We start from the raw sequence: 25,423 nt of genomic DNA, 5'->3' as shown, positions 1-25,423 counted from the left end.
TTGATGATGTATGGCTCTAGCTGTGTATGCTGTGCTCAATGCTTCCAGGAAATCTACGCTTACCTTTTGATATTTTTGGTATTCTTCTTTAAGATGAAGTGGACATATGGATAATTTCCAGATATTTTATTACAAAATATAAAAACTTGAAATATCCTCTGATCCTGTAAATTCTGTTGTACAATATTGCTCTTGTGTGCAGAAGCATTGTAATGAATAAGGAAGATGTCACTGTTTGTTATTAATACGCCTTGAGATTCAAAATAATATACCAATATGTCTCGTCTCCTGTGAGGAGTTTACTAAACTTCCTTTCATTTGCAATTTTATGGACTTTTAGAACTTTTTAGCAACATTGTACCCATTGAGCTTTTTGCTAAGACGGGATGAAAGAATTGTGCATACTAATGAATTGATTTAATTCAATATAATGATTGGACATTAAACACTTCTTATTGACCATATGCCAAGGTCAATCTGTACCTAAATGTTTGTATTTCTCATTTTTTTTACAATACAATTCATGTATACTTACGATCATGGAATTGCATCAAAATTAATGGAACACATTTTGGTATCTTATACAATGTCCTTTTATTATAAACATAACATTCTCAGCCCGTACCAACATGGCTCCAAAACGCAGTTGTGAATCCAACCAATAAGTTTCACCCATGAGATCCATGAAAATCATGGACAAGATCAGCAAACAGATATAATAGCCATAGATTTCAGTACTTAAGGCTCTTGATAAGGCTGACCATTACAAACTGGTGCTTAAACTACGAGGCTAGGTGCAAGTAATGAGTTCACAAAATGGTCCGCTCATTTATAAGATTGCGTTCCCAGCAGGTTGTCGTTGAAGATAAAAATCAGACACCTTGTCCATCCCCGCTAGTCTTCCTAAAGGCTCGGTGCTTTTGTCCTACTTAAATGACCGTCCCGATAGTGTCAAGGTAAGGTGAGACTATTTGCATACGGTACTGTTGTCTACCTGACCATAAAATCACACATGATGTCCTAACATTACAAAAGAGACCTGTAATTACTAGAGATGTGGGAACTTGATTGGTCCATGGAATCTATTCCTAACAAATGTGAAGTTCTTAGAATTTCAAGATAAAGAAAGCCTAATCTTTCCATACATCTTACATAAATTTAAGCTAAAGTCAAATCGCGAGTATACTCTTTTGGAGTGAGTCGATTACTGAAGATGGAGATGATGATGAAGATGCAAAATAACTAGGCATAATTATCATTCATCACATATGGACCAAGAATGTTAAAAAATTTTCCTTCTAAACTTAGATACATAAACTGAAATATAAAAAGGTTAAAGAAACAGTCTATAAGACATATATATCACAATAAGAATATTGCTCCATTGTTTGGCATCCGTGGCAAAAAAATATCTAAATTATAAGGTTGAACAGGTCCACAGATCCATTTCCAGATATATATAAATTAATGATAACAATTATACAAGCAGTGTGTCCAAAATTTTGATAGAATTAAACAGGCAAACCTTAGAACAGTGGCGTAATATCGGTGTTGTTACCTTCTTGTACAAAATACAAAAAACACCTTGTTTATGTCGACCATCACTCTAAGTGGATTATTAAGTCCATTTGAGTGGACGCATTGGTCGAGAGGGCTAAGACGCTTTCCTACGGAGGTGAAGGCCCCAGGTTCGATTCCTTGCTACTCCCACTGCGGTGTGTCCTTGGGCAAGGCACTTTACCACGATTGCCTCAGTCGACCCAGCTGTAAATGGGTACCAGCAAATTGCTGGGGATAAGGTATAATTGGTTTTAACTGTTCTTAAAGTAGGGTCGCTCAAAAGCTCTACAGAGCTTATGTTCATTGTTTCACAAAGCGGCGGTAAATAAAATTTACCTTTACCTTTTTACCACCTAATGCTCACTAAACTACTTAGTACCTTACTAAAGGGCATCGTATCATTTACATTTTTTCTTTTCTAGGAGTATACGTGTGTGAAATAGTCTCCCGATAACAAAAGTTTTAAGTGAATGAAACTGGAGTAACCAATTGTAACCCTTGTATAAACCAAAGGAAGAAAGCAGTAACCATGTAACCAGAAATTTCAAAAACATAGGCAATTTTTTCACATTTTTATAACTGTATAATAAAAGTATTTGAGTACCCAAACTGGAGTAACCAAAGACATATATGATTTTACCTGAGTAACCAAAGGGATAGAAGGAGTTACAAATGAATGCCTTTGCGCAGAAGTGCCCATTCCTGGCCATATCTATGTCACTGCTTGCTAGTTATAATAATCGGCGATTGTTCAGCAGTAATATGTAGATGTAGATGGAAACAAAAACAAAACACAAAAAAATATGTTACTTCAGTTTCAGTTTTATTTTCAATCCAAGGCATACAGTATAATAACATGTCACTTGCAGATCATAATCCCGGCTATTTCTTATACGGCTCGAAGATGGCATTTAGTACCAATCCGATGGATTAGTTCCCCTCGATTGTATACTCTCTTCAAAGGAGGATGCTGATCCCCTTATTTTATTTTTAATTTTATTTTTGTAACAAGTTATTGACAAAATGTCTTTCGAAGAATTGGAGCAGGTAGCGGTTTTATAGTCTTAAAGTGAACGTTGGTCTAGTGGTTAGAACGTCGGTCGATCGGAGGCCGCGAGTTCGAGCCCCACTGGGTCATGACCATGGGCATGACCATATCCCACATAATTTTCGCATAAATTGGTAGGAAAACAGACACTTCACCCCGATGACATTTCACCCCATGACAATTCACCCCTGTTTTGGATGACATTTCACCCCGATGTCACTTCATCCCAAAATTTCATTTTTTTGGAAGTGACATTTCACCCCATTTTCAGATTTTGATATATAATGTTACTTTTTGCCATGTTGAAAAATTAGGAGATAATTATGCAACTTAGAAATGACTTAAAAGAAATGAAATTCAATTGATTAAAGAAGTGCAATTAACAATTAATATGTCACTTGAAAATGACATAAAAGAATTCAAATTCAATTGATTAAAGAAGTGCTAGGCAACCAATTAGTGATTCTAAATTGAGTAAAACATAATCATGATTGACCACTTACTGATCAATCAATTAAAGATTATCAGTTTTTCGGGGATAATCCGATTATTTCCATGGTGCTTTTGAAGTCTTTTGAAGAATTTCTGATCAAAGGAAAACATGAAAGAAACAGTGAGTAATTAATATTATCCTAATAGTGTAGCTTTTTATTGTAAATATTCTTAGATAAAATATTTTTTTTAAAATCAAACAATAATTCTATACCAAAAATTGATTGCAATTAAAAGTGAGAGAATTTAATTGGTTCTGATTATTATATATACTGTAGACTTATTTTCTTAGTTTCATATCTTCTTGAAACTTTGAATCTGAATTATTGTGATACGGAATATTTATAATAGTAAACATTGTGTATTTAACCTAAGTTGGAATATTTTCTGAATTTAATATCAAATTATTAATAAAAGTGCAATTGTGGACAATGTCTGACAATGATTGTGTTGTTTGTGATAGGGAGGTTACTGCAAAATGTGAAGCTGTAACATGTGACATGTGTGACAGGTGGCGCCATAGACTTTGTGGCACAGGTATGTTATATTAGCTTTGTTATGAATTATTTTTTATAACGGTAGTCATTTCTTTATGAGAACTCCTTTGGGATATTTAATTTAAATTATTTTTTTTAAATGAAACATATCAACCAAATTATAGTGAGCCAATAGTTATAACCTTGATAACATATATTTGATAAGGTAAGAATAGCAGGGTGATGTTTTGATTTAAATTTTAATGCCTTTTTTATTTTTTATTTTTGGTCTTTGATATATTAATATATATAGATTTTAATGAAGATATGTTTGATTGATCTTGATCATTTCCACTTATTTTAGATGTTAGAAGTTGGAATATATGCTAAAACAATAAAATAATTTTAGGAGATAGTCCGGTAACTTATTTGACTGATAATGTTAGTATGTTAAGTGTGAATTCTTATGAAATTCCTGTGAAATTCCTGTAAATTCCTGTTTATTTCCCATGTGTCACTGATTGGCAACAGTTACTGACACTTGATACAGAGTCTTTATTCTCCAGAAAGATATAGACAGACTGGGTAATTTTCAATTTCTTAGTTGAATTAAATCACATTAACAAGAAATACAAATATTTTCATATATTTTATAACATAAATAAGTTATCAAAATTATTACTTTCTAAAATAAGCACATTTAATAACATACTTTTCACATAAATTATATTTATAATCAAATATATATTTTATGATTAAGTTATGTATCAGTTACAATTATATTTTTGTGATGTTAGTTTTATTATTATTGTTTTGAAAACTGGTAATAATAAAAAGTTAAAAATTAATGTATCATATATATTTTCTGTTCCATGAGAAAAACCTGTATTAATGATGTAATATAGATATTGAAAAATAAATAGTTTCTAATACTGGAAAATCACTGCCTGTCTTATGTCCATGCAGAAACTAGAAAGAAGAATATTTTAATAGAGTTATCTAAGGGAAATCAAATTCTATCATATTTTACAAATAAATTGTTGTCATGACAGCTGAAATTCCAAAGTACCCATGCATCATGTGTGATAATAAAAGACCTGTGATGAAACCAAAAATCAATATACAGTTCAGTTATTTTTTTCAGTAAAATCATTTCTAACTGTTCTTAAACATTCAAAGGTATGATGTTTAGTATTAATAAAGTACTGGTTTTCCAGGAAGTGGAATCTAGGGTGGTTTCAATAAGTTTGAAGCTTTCATCTCAATCCAGCTTAAAAAAATAGTCTAATTGGTTATAAAATGTTAGCTAATTCTAACATTAAGTTTTACTACTTTGAAAAATTGGTGAAGTTGTGACTAAGATAGCTGACAAAACAGCTTCATTAACAAAATTATGGTGTATTTACACAACAAATATTCTTTATGGGAAAGTAAACACCTTTCAACATTTTGGCACTAACCACAGTGAAACAATCTTTACATTTTGCAATCTTTGTAATCCTCTGCACACTTTTGAGAATAATGGCCCCGTCTACTTAGATGAGTACCACTTTATTTTAATTTGTCCTTGTTACAGGAATTTACATAATAGATATATAAAGAAATACTTTTACGTAAGACCATCGATGTTCAAACTTATTCAGCTGTTGCAAACTACTACTAACAAATTGCAAAATATGTTAAAGAAAGTTTAAAAATTAGAAATACTATCATGTCTAGTAAACTATGATCTGTGATCATCCTCTATGTAAACTGTTTTTTATTATAATTTATCATACAGTTACAGTGATGTTATACTATATGTAATGCAAATATTAAGTATATATTGATGATGTACTATGTACAAATCATCTAATAATTTTAAAAATATATGTTTTGTTCTGTGCTGGGCTGGGCAATATGCTAAAAACTCTGGGTTTTGCCAACCCTGGTATAAAATAACTAACAATTAAGGGTAAAACTCAAATTATTACATATTGCACTTGTTTTTCCAAAATTATAATTGTTATCGTATGATCAATTCAGGAATCAGCCGTAGAGATTACAGGCTTATCCAGAAGGGGCTGAAGAAACTTAATCATGTGTGAAGCCATGACGTCATTGTTTGGGTCCAAAGACAGCAGAATACCAAAAACAAAATCAGTCATCAGAAAAATGCACCGTGCCAGGGAGGGGGTTCTCCCAAAACAGCCAAAGAACTTGGATTTCGAGGTATGTTTTATATCAAAATAAAAACAGCATTTTTGTCATCTCTCAGTGCTTGCCTCAAAATAAAAGCTTTGTCAGTAAAAACTTTATGATTTTTATGATATTGAAGTGATATTCATTAAGTAACATGAAAACTCTATATCTTATTTTGTATTTCTAAAAGGAAAGGTTCTGATTTTTTTCACTGAATAGATATCATATCTCATAATTTTAGTTTGATGACGAGTTCCTCAAGGAGCCATTTCTGGTAGGAGATGTCCATGTGACCGGAGAACGCCACATGATGTTCGCCACCCAGACACAGCTGGACCTGTTGACCAAAGCACGGAAGTGGTACTTAGACGGTACATTCAAGGCAGTACATTCACCATTCGTTCAGCTGTGGTCTATCCATGCCTTCATCCGAGAGGGGGACAACATGAAGCAGGTGCCACTTATGTACGTGCTGATGTCAAGACGCCGAAAGCAGGACTATGTTGCTGTGAGTTATACATTGTTTAATATTTGGATGAGGATTTTTAATTATTCAATTTAATTTATTTCAATTATTTATATTATAATTCAGTATATGATTTGCAAAGAGATCAGTTTGATTCAAATGAAAATAATTTAAATAAATACACTTTTCTTATTTTTCTTCCTTAAAGTAATAAAACTGTACTAAATCAGTTTATATTAAATCAGAATATCATAATCAACATTGTAGAATGCTTTTAATTCCATAAATTTCAGATCCTGCAGAAGGTTCTTGACATTCTGGAAGAGGCTCCAGCAGTAGAGTGCTTCACCATGGACTTTGAGATAGGTGTGTAAAATATAAGAAAAGTATTTGCAAAGTATTACAAATGAATGAAACAAATGTACAATTTCTATGTGAATAACAAAAATAACACAAACAAGTTAGATCAATCATTTCTAACAATATTTGAGAGAGAGGTGTAAAATATAAGAACAGTATTTGAAGAGTATTACAAATGAATGAAACAATTGTACAATTTCTGTTAATAACAAAAATAACAATGTTTTTTTTAAATTAGCTATTTTATTAAAAAAAAAAATTGTCATTATGAGGTAACAGTATTTGACTTATAATGAGGTCCCTAATATATATTATTTGTTTTCAGCTCTGTGGCAGGCCCTGAGGGAGGTGTTCCCCAGTAGTAAGCTTAAGGGTTGTGCATTCCACTGGTCACAGGTGAGTACATAAATTTATTTCTCAAGTTGCATTAAAACTTATTGTCTGTTTGTTTATGAAGGCAGGGATTGGTCTAACTTAGTATTTTATGGCTGATAAGTTTGTTTACTAAAAATAATTGTTCCATTTTAATTTTATAGTATATTATAATTGATATCAAATGTCTCTTGAAATTATTTGACAAATTTAGACTATTGATATGACAGTGACTAATATCAAATGCAAAAATTTTGGAGTTAATGCAAATAAATTTGATACTTTGCAGGCTGTACAGAAGCATGTCGGAGAGTTTGGTCTCGCCAGAACATACAGAGAACGCCAGTCAGTACACAGTCTGATACGCAAGTTATTGGCACTGCCATTCCTCCCTGCAGCAGACATTAAACGGGCCTTCAGGAAATTACAAGAGCAGGCGGAAGACAGTTCTGAACAAGTCCAGGACCTCTTCACTTATGTAAGCGACGAGTGGCTTGAAAGCTCTAAATGGTCTGAAGATGAGTGGTCTGTGTACCGTCAGACCATCCGTACCAACAATGACACAGAGGGTAAGTGAATATTATCTTAGACTGCATACAAAACCGCAGCTCAATAGTTTGATTAAGCGCCTATTTCTATACAATCTAATATATTCAGTATCATAATGATGATGATGATAATAATGGTGATGATGACTATTTGAACAACCAGAGTCAAGCATGCCTGCTGGGGCCATTTTACCAATAATAATAAATTTTTTTTAAAAAGTATATGAACAAATAAATAAAAACTTTATTCGTAACAAGTAGACAAAGAATGTGGCTTTTAAAATGCAAAACTGACAGTTAATTTTATGTTGTAATGTAATGGGAAATTGTTATAATTTCAGGGTGGCACCGAAAACTGAACACAAAGGCCGGCAGAGGGAAGGTCAAGACCTACCGCCTTCTGGAGATCCTCCTTGTAGAATCTAAGTTGGTGAATCTAGAAGTGACCAGACTTCTTGAAGGAAGTACATCCCGTCGATGTCGTCTCAGTGATGAATGGTTGTTTGATTTATGGGATCAGTATGATAACCATGACATTGTGTGTGAAGAATTCCTTGGAAATGTGGGAACGTATTATGGACAGTTTTAGGTGATAAGGAGATGTATTGTGACCAACATTAACTGTGCCACTGTGTCTGATGAAGTTTGAAACTTGCCCAATTGAGTTGTGATAGGTGTATTATGTATTTGCTATAATACTTGCTATGTGAATAAGTCATGTAAATAAATGTATTGTTTTTTCATGTGATTAATGAATATCTAAATAAACCAGTAAACATCTTACCCAGTTGTAATTTATTGTCTAGAAGGTATATTACATGAAATACTATTGCTTGTGTTTTGAATACGTTTCATGATATCTACAGATATCATATCTATACAGATAATCAGTTGCTTGGGGTGAATCAAGAATTAGTTTGTTGAAATTTCCAAATATTCATTAAATGCAACAGTAGACAAAGTATTGAAATCAAAAGAAATAATTCCCTTAAAAAAAACACTCCTATTAAAGGGAGATAATTACAAAATTTCATAAAAAGTAATAAAATACATATTTCCAACATAGATACAACTCTATGTTATAAATGTTTAATTCCTTAAATGAATCTGTAACTGAATATGTAACAGAAGACTGAAACAGGTCATAAATTGTTGCTAAAATGTGTTTGACCATCTTTAATGATATTAAATGACATACAAAGGCAACATCTGAAATGATCCATTTACATGTCATCAGACTAAATAATCGTCTGTAAAGATGATTAAAATCAGTATATTTTATATATACTCAAATAAACAGCTTTTATATAGGTGACATGTCATATATTTACATTAAATTTTTACAGTCATAAGTTTCACAAAATATCAATAGACGAGATAATAATTGCATAAAATAAATTATGTAAGTGTATAATAATTCAATCTATTAAACAATATAATAATATGATTAAAAGAAACAAAAAAAAAAAAATGGGGGTGATCTGTCATCTTCTATTTTGGGGTGATTTGTCTCTTTGGGGTGAAATGTCATCCTATTTTTTGGGGTGAAATGTCATCGGGGTGAGATGTCTGTCATTCAATTGGAATCCTGGCATCATGTGTTCACGACAGTCTAACAAAAACAGGCATATTTAAAAAATAAATAAGATAAACTCATCTTTCAAATCACCATTTCCTCAAAAATTTACCCCTTCCTGATCATCCTGATTTAAAAAATACACAATTCTATTTTCGTTTGAGTTCACAGTACTTAGCATATTTTATCAGTGACCTACGTTCTAGTTCCAGGAAGCACCTGTCATATATTCCTGAGCTATATTTAGAAACTGATATTTTTACCATTTCTGTTAAAACCACTGTTGTGAAACTGTAGCACTGCAAAAAGTATTTAATTTGGAAATATCACTCGTTTAATAAATATGGAATTTTACATTATTTTTTTTAATATTTCTAAATTAATACAATGGGTATTCACAAATGATATTGTTGCCCAGCAACTTATATGACAATTGAAATAATTCGAAAACCCCAAATTGCTACATATTTTTCAAAACCTACCCATATCAATATCAAAAGGCTATAGCCTGAACTTCTTTTAAAAATTAACACTTTTCTTCTAAAATATTTCCTTTACAGATAGCCCTGATTTATATCTGAGAAAATGAATATGTTTTTCAGTTCTTTCAGGTAGTGCCTATTGCTACTTTACGCAGTCCACATCTCTTACAGTGGAAATCAGGCAGATTGATGTCTCTAAGGTTTATTTTGATTGACTTCCGGTGCAGAAATTTTGACAGCAGTAATGATGCTTGACGGAATATTTGTGAATATATATCAACTTTTAAACCATGTTAAAAGTTACATTAAGATTTTCTAGCTTATTTACTTAATTTGAATTCAGACTAAAACTGTCCTGCTTTGATTTGAGGTAAATTGTTTATTTTTTACATTTTTAAAACAGCAGTTTACACATGTTTACACTCATGTGTATTTACTTGTTAGGATTATGTTGCATGCAAAAATTTACAGGTCATTTCCATAATAGCTCGAGAATGCATGTATGTCGGGAACACATGACGTCGGGATACCAGTACTGTTTCTTCTAGGAAGTGGACTCGAGAGTGATTCAAATAAGCTTTAAGCTGTAATCACAATTTAGCTAAGATAAATAAGCGTAAACTAAAAAAACCTAGTTCTCTGGTCCCAGTTTTGGTCATTTTGTCCTCTTTCGTTGGCTATTTCGGCCCACTTAAAGATTTTTAATGCTGAAAAGCGCGTGTGTGAAGTAGACTGAGAATATAGAGATAGCTTTGCAAATGTGATACTGATTGATTATTAACTGCTGGATACACATATGATATGATAAGTGATGTAAATAGACAGTCAAGTGTGTATATGTTCACTGCATGATGTTCACGGTGATGGATTTATTTTGATTCACATGGATTATACTATGCCAGCTGCTCTGCTGGCAGTGCCAATATAGAGATTTGGAAACTACCTGAAGAACCAGAACCAGAATGCCCCCTCTAATATTACTTGTTTTCGTCAATTTTACTAGAATATAAATATAATCACAATTTTGATAAACATGTGTATTATGAAAATATAAAACTTAATTTGCTTAAAAACTACATTTTTTGTTTGTTTTATAAATGGCAGTAGCTAGTGGTCTGGTAACTGGACCTCTAGACAAACCCTACAGGTATAGCTACAGGTATGGTAATCAGTATGAATAATGTGTAATTACATAGAGGAGACTATATTTTATCTTTAAAACCGGGAGATAATTTCAAATGTTTGCTCTCTTATTTTTCTCAATGTTTTAAATACATTGTAAGTGACAGGAAACAAGTGAAGTAGAATTTATTTAAAATTCTTTAATCCCAAGAAAAGTACAATCGCAAATTCCATTCGATGTGTACGCCATAATCAGAAGCTTTTATCATTAATCGAATTCTTGTTTTTCTCAGGACTAATAAATTTAAATAATAAACTTAATGTTTTCTTTAGTATTTAAAACATGGATTGTGCTCATGAACTGTTGAATTCGTTTTACTGCTTTAGTAAAGAAATAATGGTGACTTCCTTTAATGATAGTGTTTCCTGCAGGCCTTTTTGACATGGCGCAGTGCCATGCCCCTTATGAAGTACCGCCATGCTGCCCTTGGAACTGCCCATGTGTGCCACATGCCCTTTTATCAGCCTTGTGTATTTATCTTGACAAGTGCCCTTTCAAAACCAGCCTGGATAGCATATGTCTGTGGGGCATGCAGGGTTCCCGCTGTTGGTCACCAATGGTGCCAAATGCTTCAATAAATAAATTCTGGCGCTAAAAATCTTCAATTGGTGAATTTCAGTGGTGCCAACAAAAAATACAACAAAAATAATCAGCGCTCTGATCTTTCTCACGAACGTAAATTTCATACACTGTGCACTGAAATTGATGCAAGGTAAAGGTCGCCTGAGATTGATTATACATGATGTGTTGTTATTTCACCTGAATGAGATGAGTGTTTTGAGTAGCTAGTGACATTTTGGGGGTCAAATTAATTCAACTTTTATTGTATAATTGGATCAACTGACAAGTTTAATTACCCAGCTGATTAGATAATTATGCACATGTTGGTTAATGTTGTTTTTAGCAAATTTAAAACAATGAAAAGAAATGTCGCTCATGGTTTCGCCGGAGCATTTGAGTGGCAGGGTTCTCAGAAACGCCGAATTCAGCGTCCCCATACGCACAATTGGTCCTGGTTTAAGCGTGTTAATTGAAGCTTGGGAGTCCCCAGATGCAAGTTTCTGCAGTGGGATGCAAACTTTAACGCCATAATTAATTGTTTACAAACACCAGCGAATACACAAGGTTTGACTTTGAGCAATATTAGTGGGTGAAGTTACTCGCTTGTCATCGATTGCCGCGTATAGCCAATCAGCGTTGCTCGTTTGCATTACACCGCGAGACATGACGGCATGTGTATTACCTACACAATTACATATGATTGTCTGCGTGTTTGCATAGGTGACAATCGCTGATTGAAAACCGATAGTTTATTAAGTGTTTGAAGTAATTCCGATACTTTAAAAAACTTTATCATAGTTAGGCAACCAGGATAGAAATATAAAAATTTAAGAATATCTCTAGTGAAAATCTAACATGTATTAAGCACCCAGTGCATATAAATCAAATTGAATGTAAATGATCAGATCATCATGATTAAAATCTGATTGACCAAAGGTCCATCTTTCATAAAGAGTCTTCACTGCATAAAAGTTGTGTAAGTTGAATTTTGTCTTCAAAAATGTACATGTATCACAGTCTACATAATTTCTTAGACTGGTAAATATTGACAACATTATGAGAGCTTTATCTAAGTTAAACTTGCATTATATTTGCAGGACCCATTTGATACACATGAGTTCGTTGAACGACTGGCATGGCGTACAATGGGAACGAAAGCTCGAAGTCAGCACGATGAGTTTGATCCCATGTTACTTCATGGTGCCTTTGAAAGGATGATTGCTGATCTCAAGGTATTCATCCTTTTTTTTCAAAATAATTGCAGGAGTATAATTTTTAAAGAATCTATGGTGTAGATATTGATGATTTACTGAAGTATTGTCTTAGCTGTAAAATATAAAACAAAAATTGAAATGTACGTCTTGGTTATGGCAAGCATTTTTATCTCCACTATAATGCGTTAGCATGAGCGTTAGCGTCGCACAAATGTTAAAGTTTGCGTACCACCCCAAATATTTTCAAAGTCCATTGAGATATTGCTTTCATATTTTGCATACTTGTTTGCCATCATGACCCCATTCTGTAAACAGGAGCAGACAACTCTATCAAGCATTTTGACCGAATTATGGCCCCTTTTCGACTTTGAATATGCTTATTGTAATATTAAGTTTGCGTACCACCTTAAATATTTTCAAAGTCCATTGAGATGTTGCTTTCATATTTTGCATACTTGTTTACCATCATCATGATCCCAGTCTGTAAACATGAGCAGACAACTCTATCAAGCAAAGTGGAAATAGGGTTGTTAAAAGAATAGAATTATACTGTTAACTTGATCTTTAGATCGACTATTCGTAGAATAGTCTCAGCTATACTACACACCCTGGTGTCGGCGTCACACCTCGGTTAAAGTTTTGCATGCAAGTACCTATAGTTGTCATTTAAAGGCATATAGCTTTGAAATTTTTTTTTCTTTTTCTAGGTCAATAATCAAATTCATTAGGTCAAGTCCCATAACTCTGACATGTATTTTGACTAAATTATGCCTTCTTTTGGACTTAGAAAATCCTGCTTAAAGTTTTGCATGCAAGTTACTATTCTCAAAAACTAATGCAGATATTGAATTGAAACTTCACATGTATCTTTGGGGTTTTAAAACTAGGTGACAGTATTAAGTCCCATAACTCTAACATGCATTTAGGCCAAATTATGCTCCCTTTTGGTCTTAAAAAATCCTGGTTAAAGTTTGCATGTAAGAACATATTATTTATAGCTGTTATGTAAAGGCATATAGCTTTGAAACTTATTTTTTCTATGTCAATAACCAATCGCACAGGATCAAGTCCCATAACTCTGACATGTATTTTGGCCAAATAATGCCCCATTTTGTACATAGAAAATCCTGCTTCAAGTTTTGCATGCAAGTTGCTATCTCCAAAGCTAATGCAGATATTGATTTGAAACTTCACTTGTGTCTTCAGAGTTATAAAACTAGGTAATAGCATCAAGTCCCATAACTCTGACATTTATTTTGGCCAAATTATGTCCACTTTTGGACTTAAAAAATCCTGGATAAAGTTTTGCATGCAAGTTACTATTTCAAAACTTAGTAATGCAAATATTGAATTGAAACTTTGCACATCTCTTCGGGTTTATAAAACTAGCTCATAGCATCAAGTCCCATAACTCTGACCTGTATTTTGCAAAATTATTTCCCCTTTTGAACTTTAAAACTTCTGGTTAAAGTTTTGCATGTACTATCTCCAAAACTTGTGCAGATACTGGATTGAAACTCTATAGATATTTTAACATTTAGGGTAATATTCCTGCTTCTGGGACAACAATTCGAATAGTCAAGCATTGGCTGTCTTATGGATAGCTCTTGCTTAATTTTTTTATAAGTTTGACATCAGTATTACTCCAAAAGTATGCAGAATTGTGTAATAAGTAATTTTGAAGATACCGGCATAATACTGATTGTTGTGTTTGAAACTTTGCTAAGAATGATGATAGGTATGTTACAGCACAAGAATGACATGGTACAGCAACGTGTAGACAAACTGGAGGAGGAATGTAAGGATGAAGAAAAGAAACACTGGGCCAGAGTAGTTGATCTGCAGAGAAATAATCAGGTTATATTTATAAGCCAATATTTAGTGGGTGAATTATCCCACCCAGTTAACACAAAAGTAGTGCACAACACTTTGAATCAGGCGGTTGTAGATTTGGACCGTGTTAATGTATAATTTAATCTTAACCTGTAATTCATGTTTGGAAGTTGTCAATTGCTTGGAGGGAAGAGGTTAATATTGCTGATGAATTCACTGGCTTTGTTAGCTGTCTGCTGTATATAAATGAAATACTGTTAAAACTGGCTTTGAGACCCAACAAAAGCAAAACTAAAATGGAAATACCAGCAGTAAAATTGATTCCCAGAGTTGAAAATGTGGTTACAGGTGAAGCATTTAATTTCATTTAGTAGTTAAGGTGTCTATCATAAATGAAAAATCCATGCTATATTGGTAGTGAAGCAGAAATTTATATATTTCCTGTAGCTGTGTTAAACAAATATAAAGATATTAATGGCTTTCTATTGTTTGCAGTTTATTTATGTATTTCTTTCCAGAAGTGATATAATTTGTCCCAGTTGCCAAGCTGATTTAGCTGTTTTATAAATCACTGTTATATTTTGAATTGTATTCTTGCAGGCTGCCTTCTCTCACTTTCAAGGTTTAGATGAAAGAATAAATTCAGTAGCGACAAAAGTAGTGCATCTTGGAGACCAGTTAGAGGGTGTGAACACTCCGAGGGCTCGTGCTGTCGAGGCTCAGAGGCTGATGAACTATCTGTCAGAATTCCTCACTGATGAGCCTCCAAAATCTGCTATATTCACAGACCCATTTCAGGTATTTCTTTTATGTCTTATGAATCCAGTCTGACAATTTCTGACTTTTCTTTCTGCAAATTGACAGCCTTGGAAAACCTATCTTTTCAACCACAGTGCTATATTACACCCCAAATATAAGAGTGTTTGATAAAGAACTTCTGAAATCAATAATACATCACTTAAAGTAGAATTGGAAATATCACAGAAAAGACCAATTATGAAGGATTCAGAACATCTCCGGTCCATAGACAAATTCTTGTTTGTACATCCCACCGCTTTTCCAGCAAGTGGGAACAATTTTCGTTTTTGTCAGAATGAACTTGAACGTTCTTTATAGTTTTCAAATTATAAGACATATGTTATAAATGCAGATCTAGTGATCTATGAAAATGGGCAATTTTTCAGAAGTATTGCCTTTTACCCTTCAAACGTGTAGATATGATAACATGTTGGATATGAGAAATGAGTTTTCATTTTTAATAGCAGAAAAATTACTATACCCCTTTCAAAGAAAATAGGGTTTATTGTTTAGCTCATTGTCAGTCTGTTGGTTAGTCGGAAGATCATTTGGTTTCAAATCAATAACCAGAGAATGCTTGTGTCTGTGATGATCAGATCTGGTGTATGATAATTGACTGTCATCAGTAGATGACCTTAATTGTTTTTGCAGGTCAGTAGATTAATAACGTTGGAACTAAAAATCGTTTCCACTCAATAACTAAAGAATGTTATGTTTTTTGGCCTTCAGTTGTCAAACTTTGTAGGAATATAACCTGTGGTCAATAAATGACCCCTATTGTTTTGAGGACAAGTAGGTCAAGGCTGAAGTGACCTTCTGCCTGAAAATTGCTTCAGATCAATAACTGAAGAACGCTTTGGACAAAAGCTGTCAAAAGTTATAGGATGGTTGCCTGTGGGCAATAGTTAACAGCTGTTGTGTTCAAGGTCAGAGGTCAGTTTCACAGCACTTGACCATCAGACTGAAATGGGGATCCAAGCAATAACTGGAGAATGCTGTAGCCGACTGTTGTCAGATTTCAAAGAATGATTGCCTGTGGTCAGTAGATGACCCATATTCTTTTGGGGCCAGTGAGCTAAAAGTTAAGATCACAGTGTACAAAATTACATACCCATTAGCCTAAGACAGGTAATCTTTGTAGGTTGGGGTTGGGGGCATATGTGTATTGCAAACAGCTCTAGTTTTTCTGTCAAGGTTTTGTTTGAATATTTTTCAGTTGCAGTTGGCAGCTGAAATCATACAGAAACTTCATATGATTGCTCTAGAACTTCCCAGCACAGAAAAGTATGTTTAATATTTAATAGTAACTGCATTTGAAACTTAGTAAGCTAAATGCATTGCCTGAAATAATGACTCTTTATTAGTCTTTGTATATACTCCTTTATGATTTAGCTGAATTAGACATCTTCAAATCTGACACAGTGACCTCGATTTTATTCTAACTCACAGCAACTTAAGCCTTATCTGTAACTCCATTGCAGATGCTATAATTTTTATGTAAAGAATAGTCCATTAAGATGGTTGTATAGTGGATGCAAATTGCATCATCTTGATAAAAACTAAAATTGCAGTGTATAAAATTGCCTGTGATATAGATAGTATTTTCTTTGTGTTTATAAGTTTTATATCATTATTCTTCAGATTTGGCAAAGCCAGGAGAAAAATTGCTGGTAAGAGAGAAAGTTACAATTACATAACTGAATAGATACAGGTATTAGAAAAGAAGCTTTTAAAATATAGTTGAAGATGTGTCTTTATAATTTACATAGTTCATTCAACGATATGTACCAGTACTGTGGCTGTTTAAAGAAGACTTTTAGACACAGCTCTAATGTAACATACTTTACATTGGGAAAAGTTAGTATATTAGACTAGAACTTTTTTGGTCAGTGGTTGTCACTGCTACTGAAACATTCCTGTTGTGTTGCTTTGAACCATTCTAGATGCTCAGTACTGAGGACTTGTGTAACTGATGTGAACCTTGTGTCTTCCTCCACCATTATTTCAACACCACTGTGACTTAAAACTTGACTGAAAAAATACACTTCTGTCTTATGCCATCTTACACTTTTATGTCCATAAGTTTTATTTTCTCTGTTCTGTTGTTGTCATATTTTACCGCAGGTTGTTAAATTTCTGTGTTTTAGACAAGTATGATGAGATAGAGAATGAGTTGATAGAAGAGTTCAGAATGGCACATCGCGAGGGAGATAAACGCAAAATGAAAAGATGTGCCTCAGTTTTGTCTAACTTCAAGGTAAGGTTAAATGCAGAACAAATTGGTAGGTAATGGATTGTTTAACAACAGTAACTTTTGAACTACTTTAGTTTAGGTTATAAGTGTTTGGTCCAAAAGTACAAAGTCTGTTTGTACTTAAATTGAGGAATGCCTCAAACCTTTCTAACTGGAATGTTTACTATAATATCTATATGGATAGATATTAAATCTATAAAATGTCCTAGTTTATTGCAAATCATTCCAATAGATAAATACCTTTTGTAATATGACTTTGCAAATTGTTAAGTTTTGTTTCCATCAGTGATAGTTTAGAATACTTTTGGTGAATAAACTTGTTTCTTTGTGTTTCAGGGGCATGGTCGATGTGTAGATGCTTTCATAGAAGAAGCACAAAAGGTTTGAATTCCTTAATCAACTTTTAATTAGAATCTTAAATGGATATTTTATAGAATTTTTGCTCTAGGAACTAGAATATCTTGTCTCCTTCCTCCCACTGAAATACTTTACTTACCATCTCTTCAGTGAGAAAGTTCTGTTGCTATACTAGAATTGAAGTTATGTGTTTGATGTTAAATTGAGTTTTTGATACTCTGTTCACTTGTCACACATTATCAAAATGGACTGTCAGTTAATTTTTTCCAGATTAAATAATCTATATGGTATTTGAATATTTCAGGGGTCATTCATGAGTTCCGACCCCTTTAGTGAAGTTTTCCCACTGTGTGAGAAGAGCAATGATTTAATCCAGCAAGTTTTCACCAACCCAGATGTCGTCATGGGGAAACTTGTACAGAATATATACATCTCAAAATTACAGGTAACTAAGTATTGCTGTTATGTCAACATTCACAGAGAGATTATTGTGGATTTTATGGCTGTGTCAGTTCATGAAATAAAAGCCCAACATATTTGCTGGTACTACACTGGGACCCCGTTATAACGTTGTCGTCGGGGTCCAAGGTTCGAGACCTGCGGATCTAGCGGGGTTAAATTTATAACGCGGGTTGATCGTATCAGCGGTATATGCAATACCCCACCCACCGGTAATGTATTAGACGTATTTTGGATGCTGTTTTATGTTAATAAGAAAAAAGAATCATATAAACTGGACATTTATAAACCTTAAATGTTACTGAAAAATACATTAAAAGAATTATAACGCTGTGTCATCTTCTCATTTTGTCGTGATTCTAAAAGAAAGTTGGAATTGTGTATCCCGGAAGTAAACATATATAACGCTGTGTGAGGAGTGTGCGGTCGTGAGAATTACATATGCAATGCAATTGCACTGGGGGTTTATATAACTAAAAGAGAAAAAACGCGGACAGTCTTAAAAAAATTAATTTTGAATACATGAAGAAAATCGATAAATAAGACAGAAAATTGTTAAATCACCGTCGTTAATATACGATATTAAAAAGGGAGAACAATCTCAATATGGCTTTCAGTGCGTCGAATCTTCGATGAACTGAGTGTGATGATTACGAAAAACGGCTGCAATTTATTACAAAACTGGGCCTGTTGTTCGATTTTTTATTCACTCAAGTGTTCATGTCATCCGCTTAATTGGTGCAAACTTAAACAGTTTGATAGTTGACTGACCAATGTTACACGCTTGTTATGCAAACAATCTAATTTTGACACAGTACTGATTGCCTAATTGTCACATGTCTACATGTATTCAAACTTTAACAAAGGCGATACGCAAACAAGTAAGCTAGCAGACAATTATTGATTTTTGTCACAGTTGTCATGGCAAAGGTGTTAAAGTACAAAGTATACAGTTTTAATGCTGGTTATGATCAAATTAAATAACATCCGCGGACTCGTTTTTTTTTTTTTTTTCAAAGTTTTTTTTTACCCCCGAAAATTCCGGAGTCAAGCGGCTACCGCGTTATAACGAATACCGCGGTATATAGAGTAGCGTTATAACGGGTTTCGAGTGTACCTGTTACTTTTACTTATGAAATCTGGAGTCCACTTATTCTTGTTGCACTGAAATAATTGTTTTGGCAGCAGTTTAAAAAAGTAAATTTGTATACTGGCAAAATTAAATGATTTTTCAGTAGTTGTTTTAGTTTATTATTAAACTTGTTGAGTTACTCTGTAGTTTCTTCTATGATTCTAAATAGCAGAGATGATTGTTTTTTTATTGCAGACATTTATTCAAACCAAATTAGATAAACAGGAAGACCCAGAGCAGTATCTGAAAGACTTCTTTGATATCTACACCAGGTGAATGTTCCTGTCATTTTACAACAACTTTCTCCTGATAGTAAATGCTTGTAATGCAGAACTACTGTAATAATTTTGGGAAGTTTTCATTTCATATTCAATGTAAGATGAAGCATTAGACAAGTCTCAACCATCTCAGTCCTCTCGCCATCACACAAGTTGTGATCTTGCAATACCTTTAGAAGAAACAGTAATTTTACTTGAATCATGGTACTTAGTTAAATGGCATTATGGAGGATGTACATTTTCCTTACTCTGCTGCATTGGCAACAAATGTGGTTTCTATGAGGATTCTACAATACCTTCTAAAATGCAAGATGTTTTTTCTTGAAGCTTGGTACATGGGTAGAGGGAGTGCTCATTATTTTATTTCCTCTATTTACCCATCTGTTTGTCCATCTATATGTCGGTACATCAGTAACAAATGGTGGATTCTTCCATAACTTTTAAAAGAGATTTTTTTTCATGAAACCTGGGACATAGATAAAAGGCTATATGGAGAATATGCACATAATTTTATTTTGTCCTATTAGCCATCATACGTCTCTCTCTACACCTGTCAGTCACAAAAAATAGATCCTGCATTTAACAGTTAACTGAAGTACAAGAGATGTTTACATGAAACCTAGATGGCAGGTTATTTGACAAGTATGCCATTCCTTCAAGTTACTGTCAAGATAAATATGTGATTCTTATGTCAGTGAATATGACAAATGCCCCTTCCAGTTGGGGATTTTTATTATTGGGCAAGGTTTTATAACTAATAAGCTGCTTTTTAAGAAAAAGAAGGCCACAATATACTGTATATTGTTTGGCACTCATTGATTCTTCTGTATGTTGACAATATGATAAATATTTATATCATGAGTTAAGAGTGGCTAGAGAAAAATCAGTCATTTATAATATACCTTTTGATGATATATTGAGAAATATTGAGAACATGTAATGCATTTAAACGTATTTTGTGAAATATTTTATTTCTATTCATTTTGATGCAAGTAAAAGAAAATGTTCACAAAAAGCTTTAATAGCGCCATTTCTTCAACAAGCCTTATTTTTTTGTTTTTCAGAACCACAAAGTTGTCTAGTGATTTATCAAAGTTCAAGATTGGCAATGACAGTTCATTTTTGCCAAAAATGACAAAAGTGATCTTCCAGAAACATTTAGATAATTATATAAAGTAAGTAAGACATTGGTCATGCTTATTATGTTTTATTCCAGCAGCCCATATTTATTATTAATCCTGTAAGGACACAGTAGGTCAAACAATAAGGGGTAGGTTATTTGACTCTTATAAAGGTTTTGTGATCAAAGCCTGTTTGAATCAACATTATTTTTATTCAGAAGAGTACCTTATCTATGAAGTATTCACCATTACTCCAGCAAGAGTATCACTATTTATGAAGCATTCACCATTATTCCAGCAGGAGTATCACTATTTATGAAGCATTCACCATTACTGCAGCAGGAGTATCACTATTTATGAAGCATTCACCGTTACTCCAGCAAGAGTATCACTATTTATGAAGCATTCTTCATTACTCTACATTACTCCAGCAAGAGTATCACTATTTATGAAGCATTCACCATTACTGCAGCAAGAGTACCACTATCTGTGAAGCAGTCGCCATTACTCCAGCAAGAGTACCACTATCTGTGAAGCAGTCGCCATTACTCCAGCAAGAGTACCACTATCAGTGAAGCAGTAACCATTACTCAAACAAGAGTACCGTCATCTAACAGTATTCAACATTACTCCAACAATAGTACCACTACCTATGAAGCAGTCACCATTACTCCAGAAAGAGTACCATTATCTGTGAAGAAGTCACCATTATTCCAGCAAGAGTACTGTTATCTAGGAAGTATCCATCATTACTCCAGCAAGAGCATCACTGTCTATGAAGCATTCACCATTACTCCATCAAGAGTACTGTTATCTATGAAGAATTCACTATTATTCCAACTTCAGTACCACTATTTATGAGGCATTCACCATTACTATCTGTGAAGCAGTCACCATTACTCCAGCAAGAGAACTTTTATCTAGGAAGTATCCAGCATTACTCTAGCAAGAGTTCCACAATCTATGAAGCAGTCACTGTTACTCCAGCAAGAGTACCACTGTATATAAAGCATTCACCATTTCACCAGCAAGAGTATCGCTATTTATGGTGCAAATAGAGGACCACTATGAAGAAGTCACCATTACACTAGCAAGAGAACCACTATCTATGATGCAATCACCATTACTCCAGCAAGAGTTTCATTATCTATGAAGCATTCTCTATTACCTGTTCTGTGGAATGTTCACCAATACGCAAGTGTCATTATCTATGAAGAATTCACCAATACTCAAGCAAGAATACCATTATCTATGAAGAATTAGATAGATAGATAGATTTATTTCAACATAAAATGTACAATTTACATAGCGACTTATAATTAAAACATACAATGAAACAATAAACAAACATGTATGAATTAATATAGCCATGTCAATCAACATTATATGTTAAGGATTACACAAAAAAGAGTTAAAATAAACTCTTATTTCCATTGTGGTCCTTAAGATATAGTATTGTATGACATAGGAAGAATAATTTATCACAGTAAAAAAATAATCACAGAAAAATGCCCGAAGATAAGTTTGTATAAAAATCCTATGCTTAAAAATGATTGACTAGTATAAAAAATGATTGACTAGTAAAAAAACACAATGCAAAAATCTATCTATAATGCAATCTAACTAAAAGTCATATTAAGCTTAAAAAATGTTCCTTAACCTTACGTTTAAATGAATACATGGTTGTGGCATCCCTAACATTTTGTGGCAGACTGTTCCATAAACAACAACCATTATAAGCAAATGTTTTTTTCCCAAAACCTTTGACCACTGGGAGAGCATATCTCTTACTATCTGACATTGAAAAACCTGTACCATCAAGGGAGGCATTTGCCTTTGCTCTGAACCTTGTGGGATAATCATGAACAGTATTGATAGGGTAAAGTGTTCACTTAAATATGAAGGAGCAATATTAGAATTTATTTTATAAACATGACAGAGAGTTATTTGATTAACTCTACTTGAAACTGGTAACCAGTTAAGACGTGAAAAATGCTCAATTCCAATGTGTGACATGGGATTTAAATTCAACACAAAACGTTTAAGTTTATTTTGTGTGACCTGTAACTTGTGTTTTAATTCCTGTGTTAAACTATTAAACCAAGTAGAAGAGGCATAGTCGAAATGACATTGTACAAGTGATGTAACTAAGAGCTTTTTTGTGTGCAAAGTGAGGAATTCACTTTTACGGTAGAGGAATTTTAACCGAGCATTGGATTTCTTAATAACAGACCTAGCCACTGACTCAAATGACAAACTTTGATCAATGGTTGCACCAAGATATTTAACTGAAGATTTGGATTCAATAGTTTGACCATTGCAATTTATATCAAGATTACCATGTTTTTAGCTCACCTGTCACAAAGTGACAAGGTGAGCTTTTGTGATCGCGTGGCGTCCGTCGTCCGTCGTCCGTCCGTCCGTCCGTGCGTTCGTGCGTGCGTAAACTTTTGCTTGTGACCACTCTAGAGGTCACATTTTTCATGGGATCTTTATGAAAGTTGGTCAGAATGTTCATCTTGATGATATCTAGGTCAAGTTCGAAAGTGGGTCACGTGCGGTCAAAAACTAGGTCAGTAGGTCTAAAAATAGAAAAACCTTGTGACCTCTCTAGAGGCCATATTTTTCATGAAATCTTCATGAAAATTGGTCAGAATGTTCACCTTGATGATATCTAGGTCAAGTTCGAAACTGGGTCACGTGGGCTCAAAAACTAGGTCAGTAGGTCTAAAAATAGAAAAACTTTTTGACCTCTCTAGAGGCCAAATTTCTCAATGGATCTTCATGAAAATTAGTCAGAATGTTCACCTTGATGATATCTAGATCAAGTTCGAAACTGGGTCACGTGGGGTCAAAAACTAGGTCAGTAGGTCTAAAAATAGAAAAACCTTGTGACCTCTCTAGAGGCCATATTTCTCAATGGATCTTCATGAAAATTGGTCAGAATGTTCACCTTGATGATATCTAGGTCAAGTTCGAAACTGGGTCATGTGGGGTCAAAAACTAGATCAGTAGGTCTAAAAATAGAAAAACCTTGTGATCTCTTTAGAGGCCATATTTCTCAATGGATCTTCATGAAAATTAATCAGAATGTTCACCTTGATGATATCTAGGTCAAGTTCGAAACTGGGTCACGTGCGGTCAAAAACTAGGTCAGTAGGTCTAAAAATAGAAAAACCTTGTGACCTCTCTAGAGGCCATATTTCTCAATGGATCTTCATGAAAAATGGTGAGAATGTTCATCTTGATGATATCTAGGTCTGGTTTGAAACTGGGTTACGTGCGGTCAAAAACTAGGTCAGTCGGTCTAAAAATAGAAAAACCTTGTGACCTCTCTAGAGGCCATATTTCTCAATGGATCTTCATGAAAATTGGTGAGAATGTTCACCTTGATGATATCTAGGTCAGGTTCGAAACTGGGTCACGTGCGGTCAAAAACTAGGTCAGTAGGTCTAAAAATAGAAAAACCTTGTGACCTCTCTAGAGGCCATATTTCTCAATGGATCTTCATGAAAAATGGTGAGAATGTTCACCTTGATGATATCTAGGTCAGGTTTGAAACTGGGTTACGTGCGGTCAAAAACTAGGTCAGTCGGTCTAAAAATAGAAAAACCTTGTGACGTCTCTAGAGGCCATGTTTCTCAATGGATCTTCATGAAAATTGATCAGAATGTTCCTCTTGATGATATCTAGGACAAGTTCGAAACTGGATCACGTGCGGTCAAAAACTAGGTCAGTAGGTTGAAAAATAGAAAAACCTTGTGACCTCTCTAGAGGCCATATTTTTCATGAGACCTTCATGAAAATTGGTGAGAATGTTCACCTTGATGATATCTAGGTCAGATTCAGAAGTGGGTGACGTGCCTTCAAAAACTAGGTCATTAGGTCAAATAATAGAAAAACCTTGTGACCTCTCTAGAGGTCATATTTTTCAATGGATCTTCATGAAAATTGGTCAGAACTTTTTATCTTGATGATATCTAGGTCACTATGTCAAATAATAGAAATAACGACGTCGTACTCAGTTCAACACTAGGTCATGTGGGGATAGGTGAGCGATTCAGGACCATTATGGTCCTCTTGTTTTAACCTTTGTACTGACCCAAATAAAATAGATTCTGTCTTACCAAGGTGAAGAGATAGTTTATTACATACAAGCCATTGACTGACAATATTCAGATCCTGACTTAAGAGATTTTCAATATCACACTAGTTTTTGGCAGACAAGAAATGCTGAGTCATCAGCATAGAGAAGCAGCTTGTTTTTTACAACAGCTGACATGTCATTCACATAAATAAGAAAAAGCAGAGGTCCTAATATAGATCCCTGGGGCACACCACATGTTATATTGGCAGAAGAAGACAAAGTACATGATATTTCGACCAATTGGCGTCTATCAGACAAATACGAAGAAAACCATCTGATAGAGGACTCTGTGAGACCCAATGCTCTTAGTTTCATTAAAAGAATTGAGTGGTTGACGGTATCAAACGCCTTTTGTAGATCTAAAAGAACCATACCCACAAGATGACCTTTATCCATCTGAAAACGAATATAATCTGTGAGGTGAATAAGGCATGTATCAGTTGAAAACCCATGTCTAAAACCTGACTGATATTCATACAAAAGACTATTTTGCACAAGGTACTGTTCTAACTGATCATAAATGAC

At 33.9% G+C, this 25,423-nt stretch overlaps 2 protein-coding genes across 2 annotated transcripts in view; both read left to right on the top strand.

Annotated features, from left to right (window-relative positions):
* Positions 1-2,472: 2,472 nt before the first annotated feature.
* Positions 2,473-25,423, top strand: part of LOC123545011 (exocyst complex component 5-like) — a 35,697-nt gene continuing 12,746 nt past the window's right edge. Inside the window, exons 1-11 of the mRNA XM_045331221.2 lie at positions 2,473-2,607; positions 12,403-12,537; positions 14,269-14,376; positions 14,953-15,150; positions 16,367-16,434; positions 16,792-16,820; positions 17,298-17,407; positions 17,741-17,785; positions 18,066-18,206; positions 19,548-19,624; positions 20,695-20,805. Of these exons, the coding sequence (XP_045187156.2) occupies positions 2,584-2,607; positions 12,403-12,537; positions 14,269-14,376; positions 14,953-15,150; positions 16,367-16,434; positions 16,792-16,820; positions 17,298-17,407; positions 17,741-17,785; positions 18,066-18,206; positions 19,548-19,624; positions 20,695-20,805 (1,046 nt within the window). The 5' untranslated portion in view covers positions 2,473-2,583. The remainder of the gene's footprint in view (positions 2,608-12,402; positions 12,538-14,268; positions 14,377-14,952; positions 15,151-16,366; positions 16,435-16,791; positions 16,821-17,297; positions 17,408-17,740; positions 17,786-18,065; positions 18,207-19,547; positions 19,625-20,694; positions 20,806-25,423) is intronic.
* On the top strand, positions 5,667-8,286 carry LOC123527520 (uncharacterized). Its single transcript, XM_053539547.1, has 6 exons — positions 5,667-5,787; positions 5,999-6,265; positions 6,517-6,589; positions 6,909-6,979; positions 7,245-7,524; positions 7,845-8,286. Exons 1-6 carry the CDS (start codon positions 5,668-5,670, stop codon positions 8,090-8,092), a joined length of 1,059 nt encoding a protein of 352 aa, XP_053395522.1. The 5' UTR covers position 5,667; the 3' UTR covers positions 8,093-8,286.

Source organism: Mercenaria mercenaria, chromosome 1 (genome assembly GCF_021730395.1).
Source record: "Mercenaria mercenaria strain notata chromosome 1, MADL_Memer_1, whole genome shotgun sequence".
In the NCBI taxonomy this organism is placed as follows: domain Eukaryota; kingdom Metazoa; phylum Mollusca; class Bivalvia; order Venerida; family Veneridae; genus Mercenaria; species Mercenaria mercenaria.
Note: the sequence above shows the minus strand (reverse complement) of the source record. Positions and strands in the feature narration are given on the sequence as shown.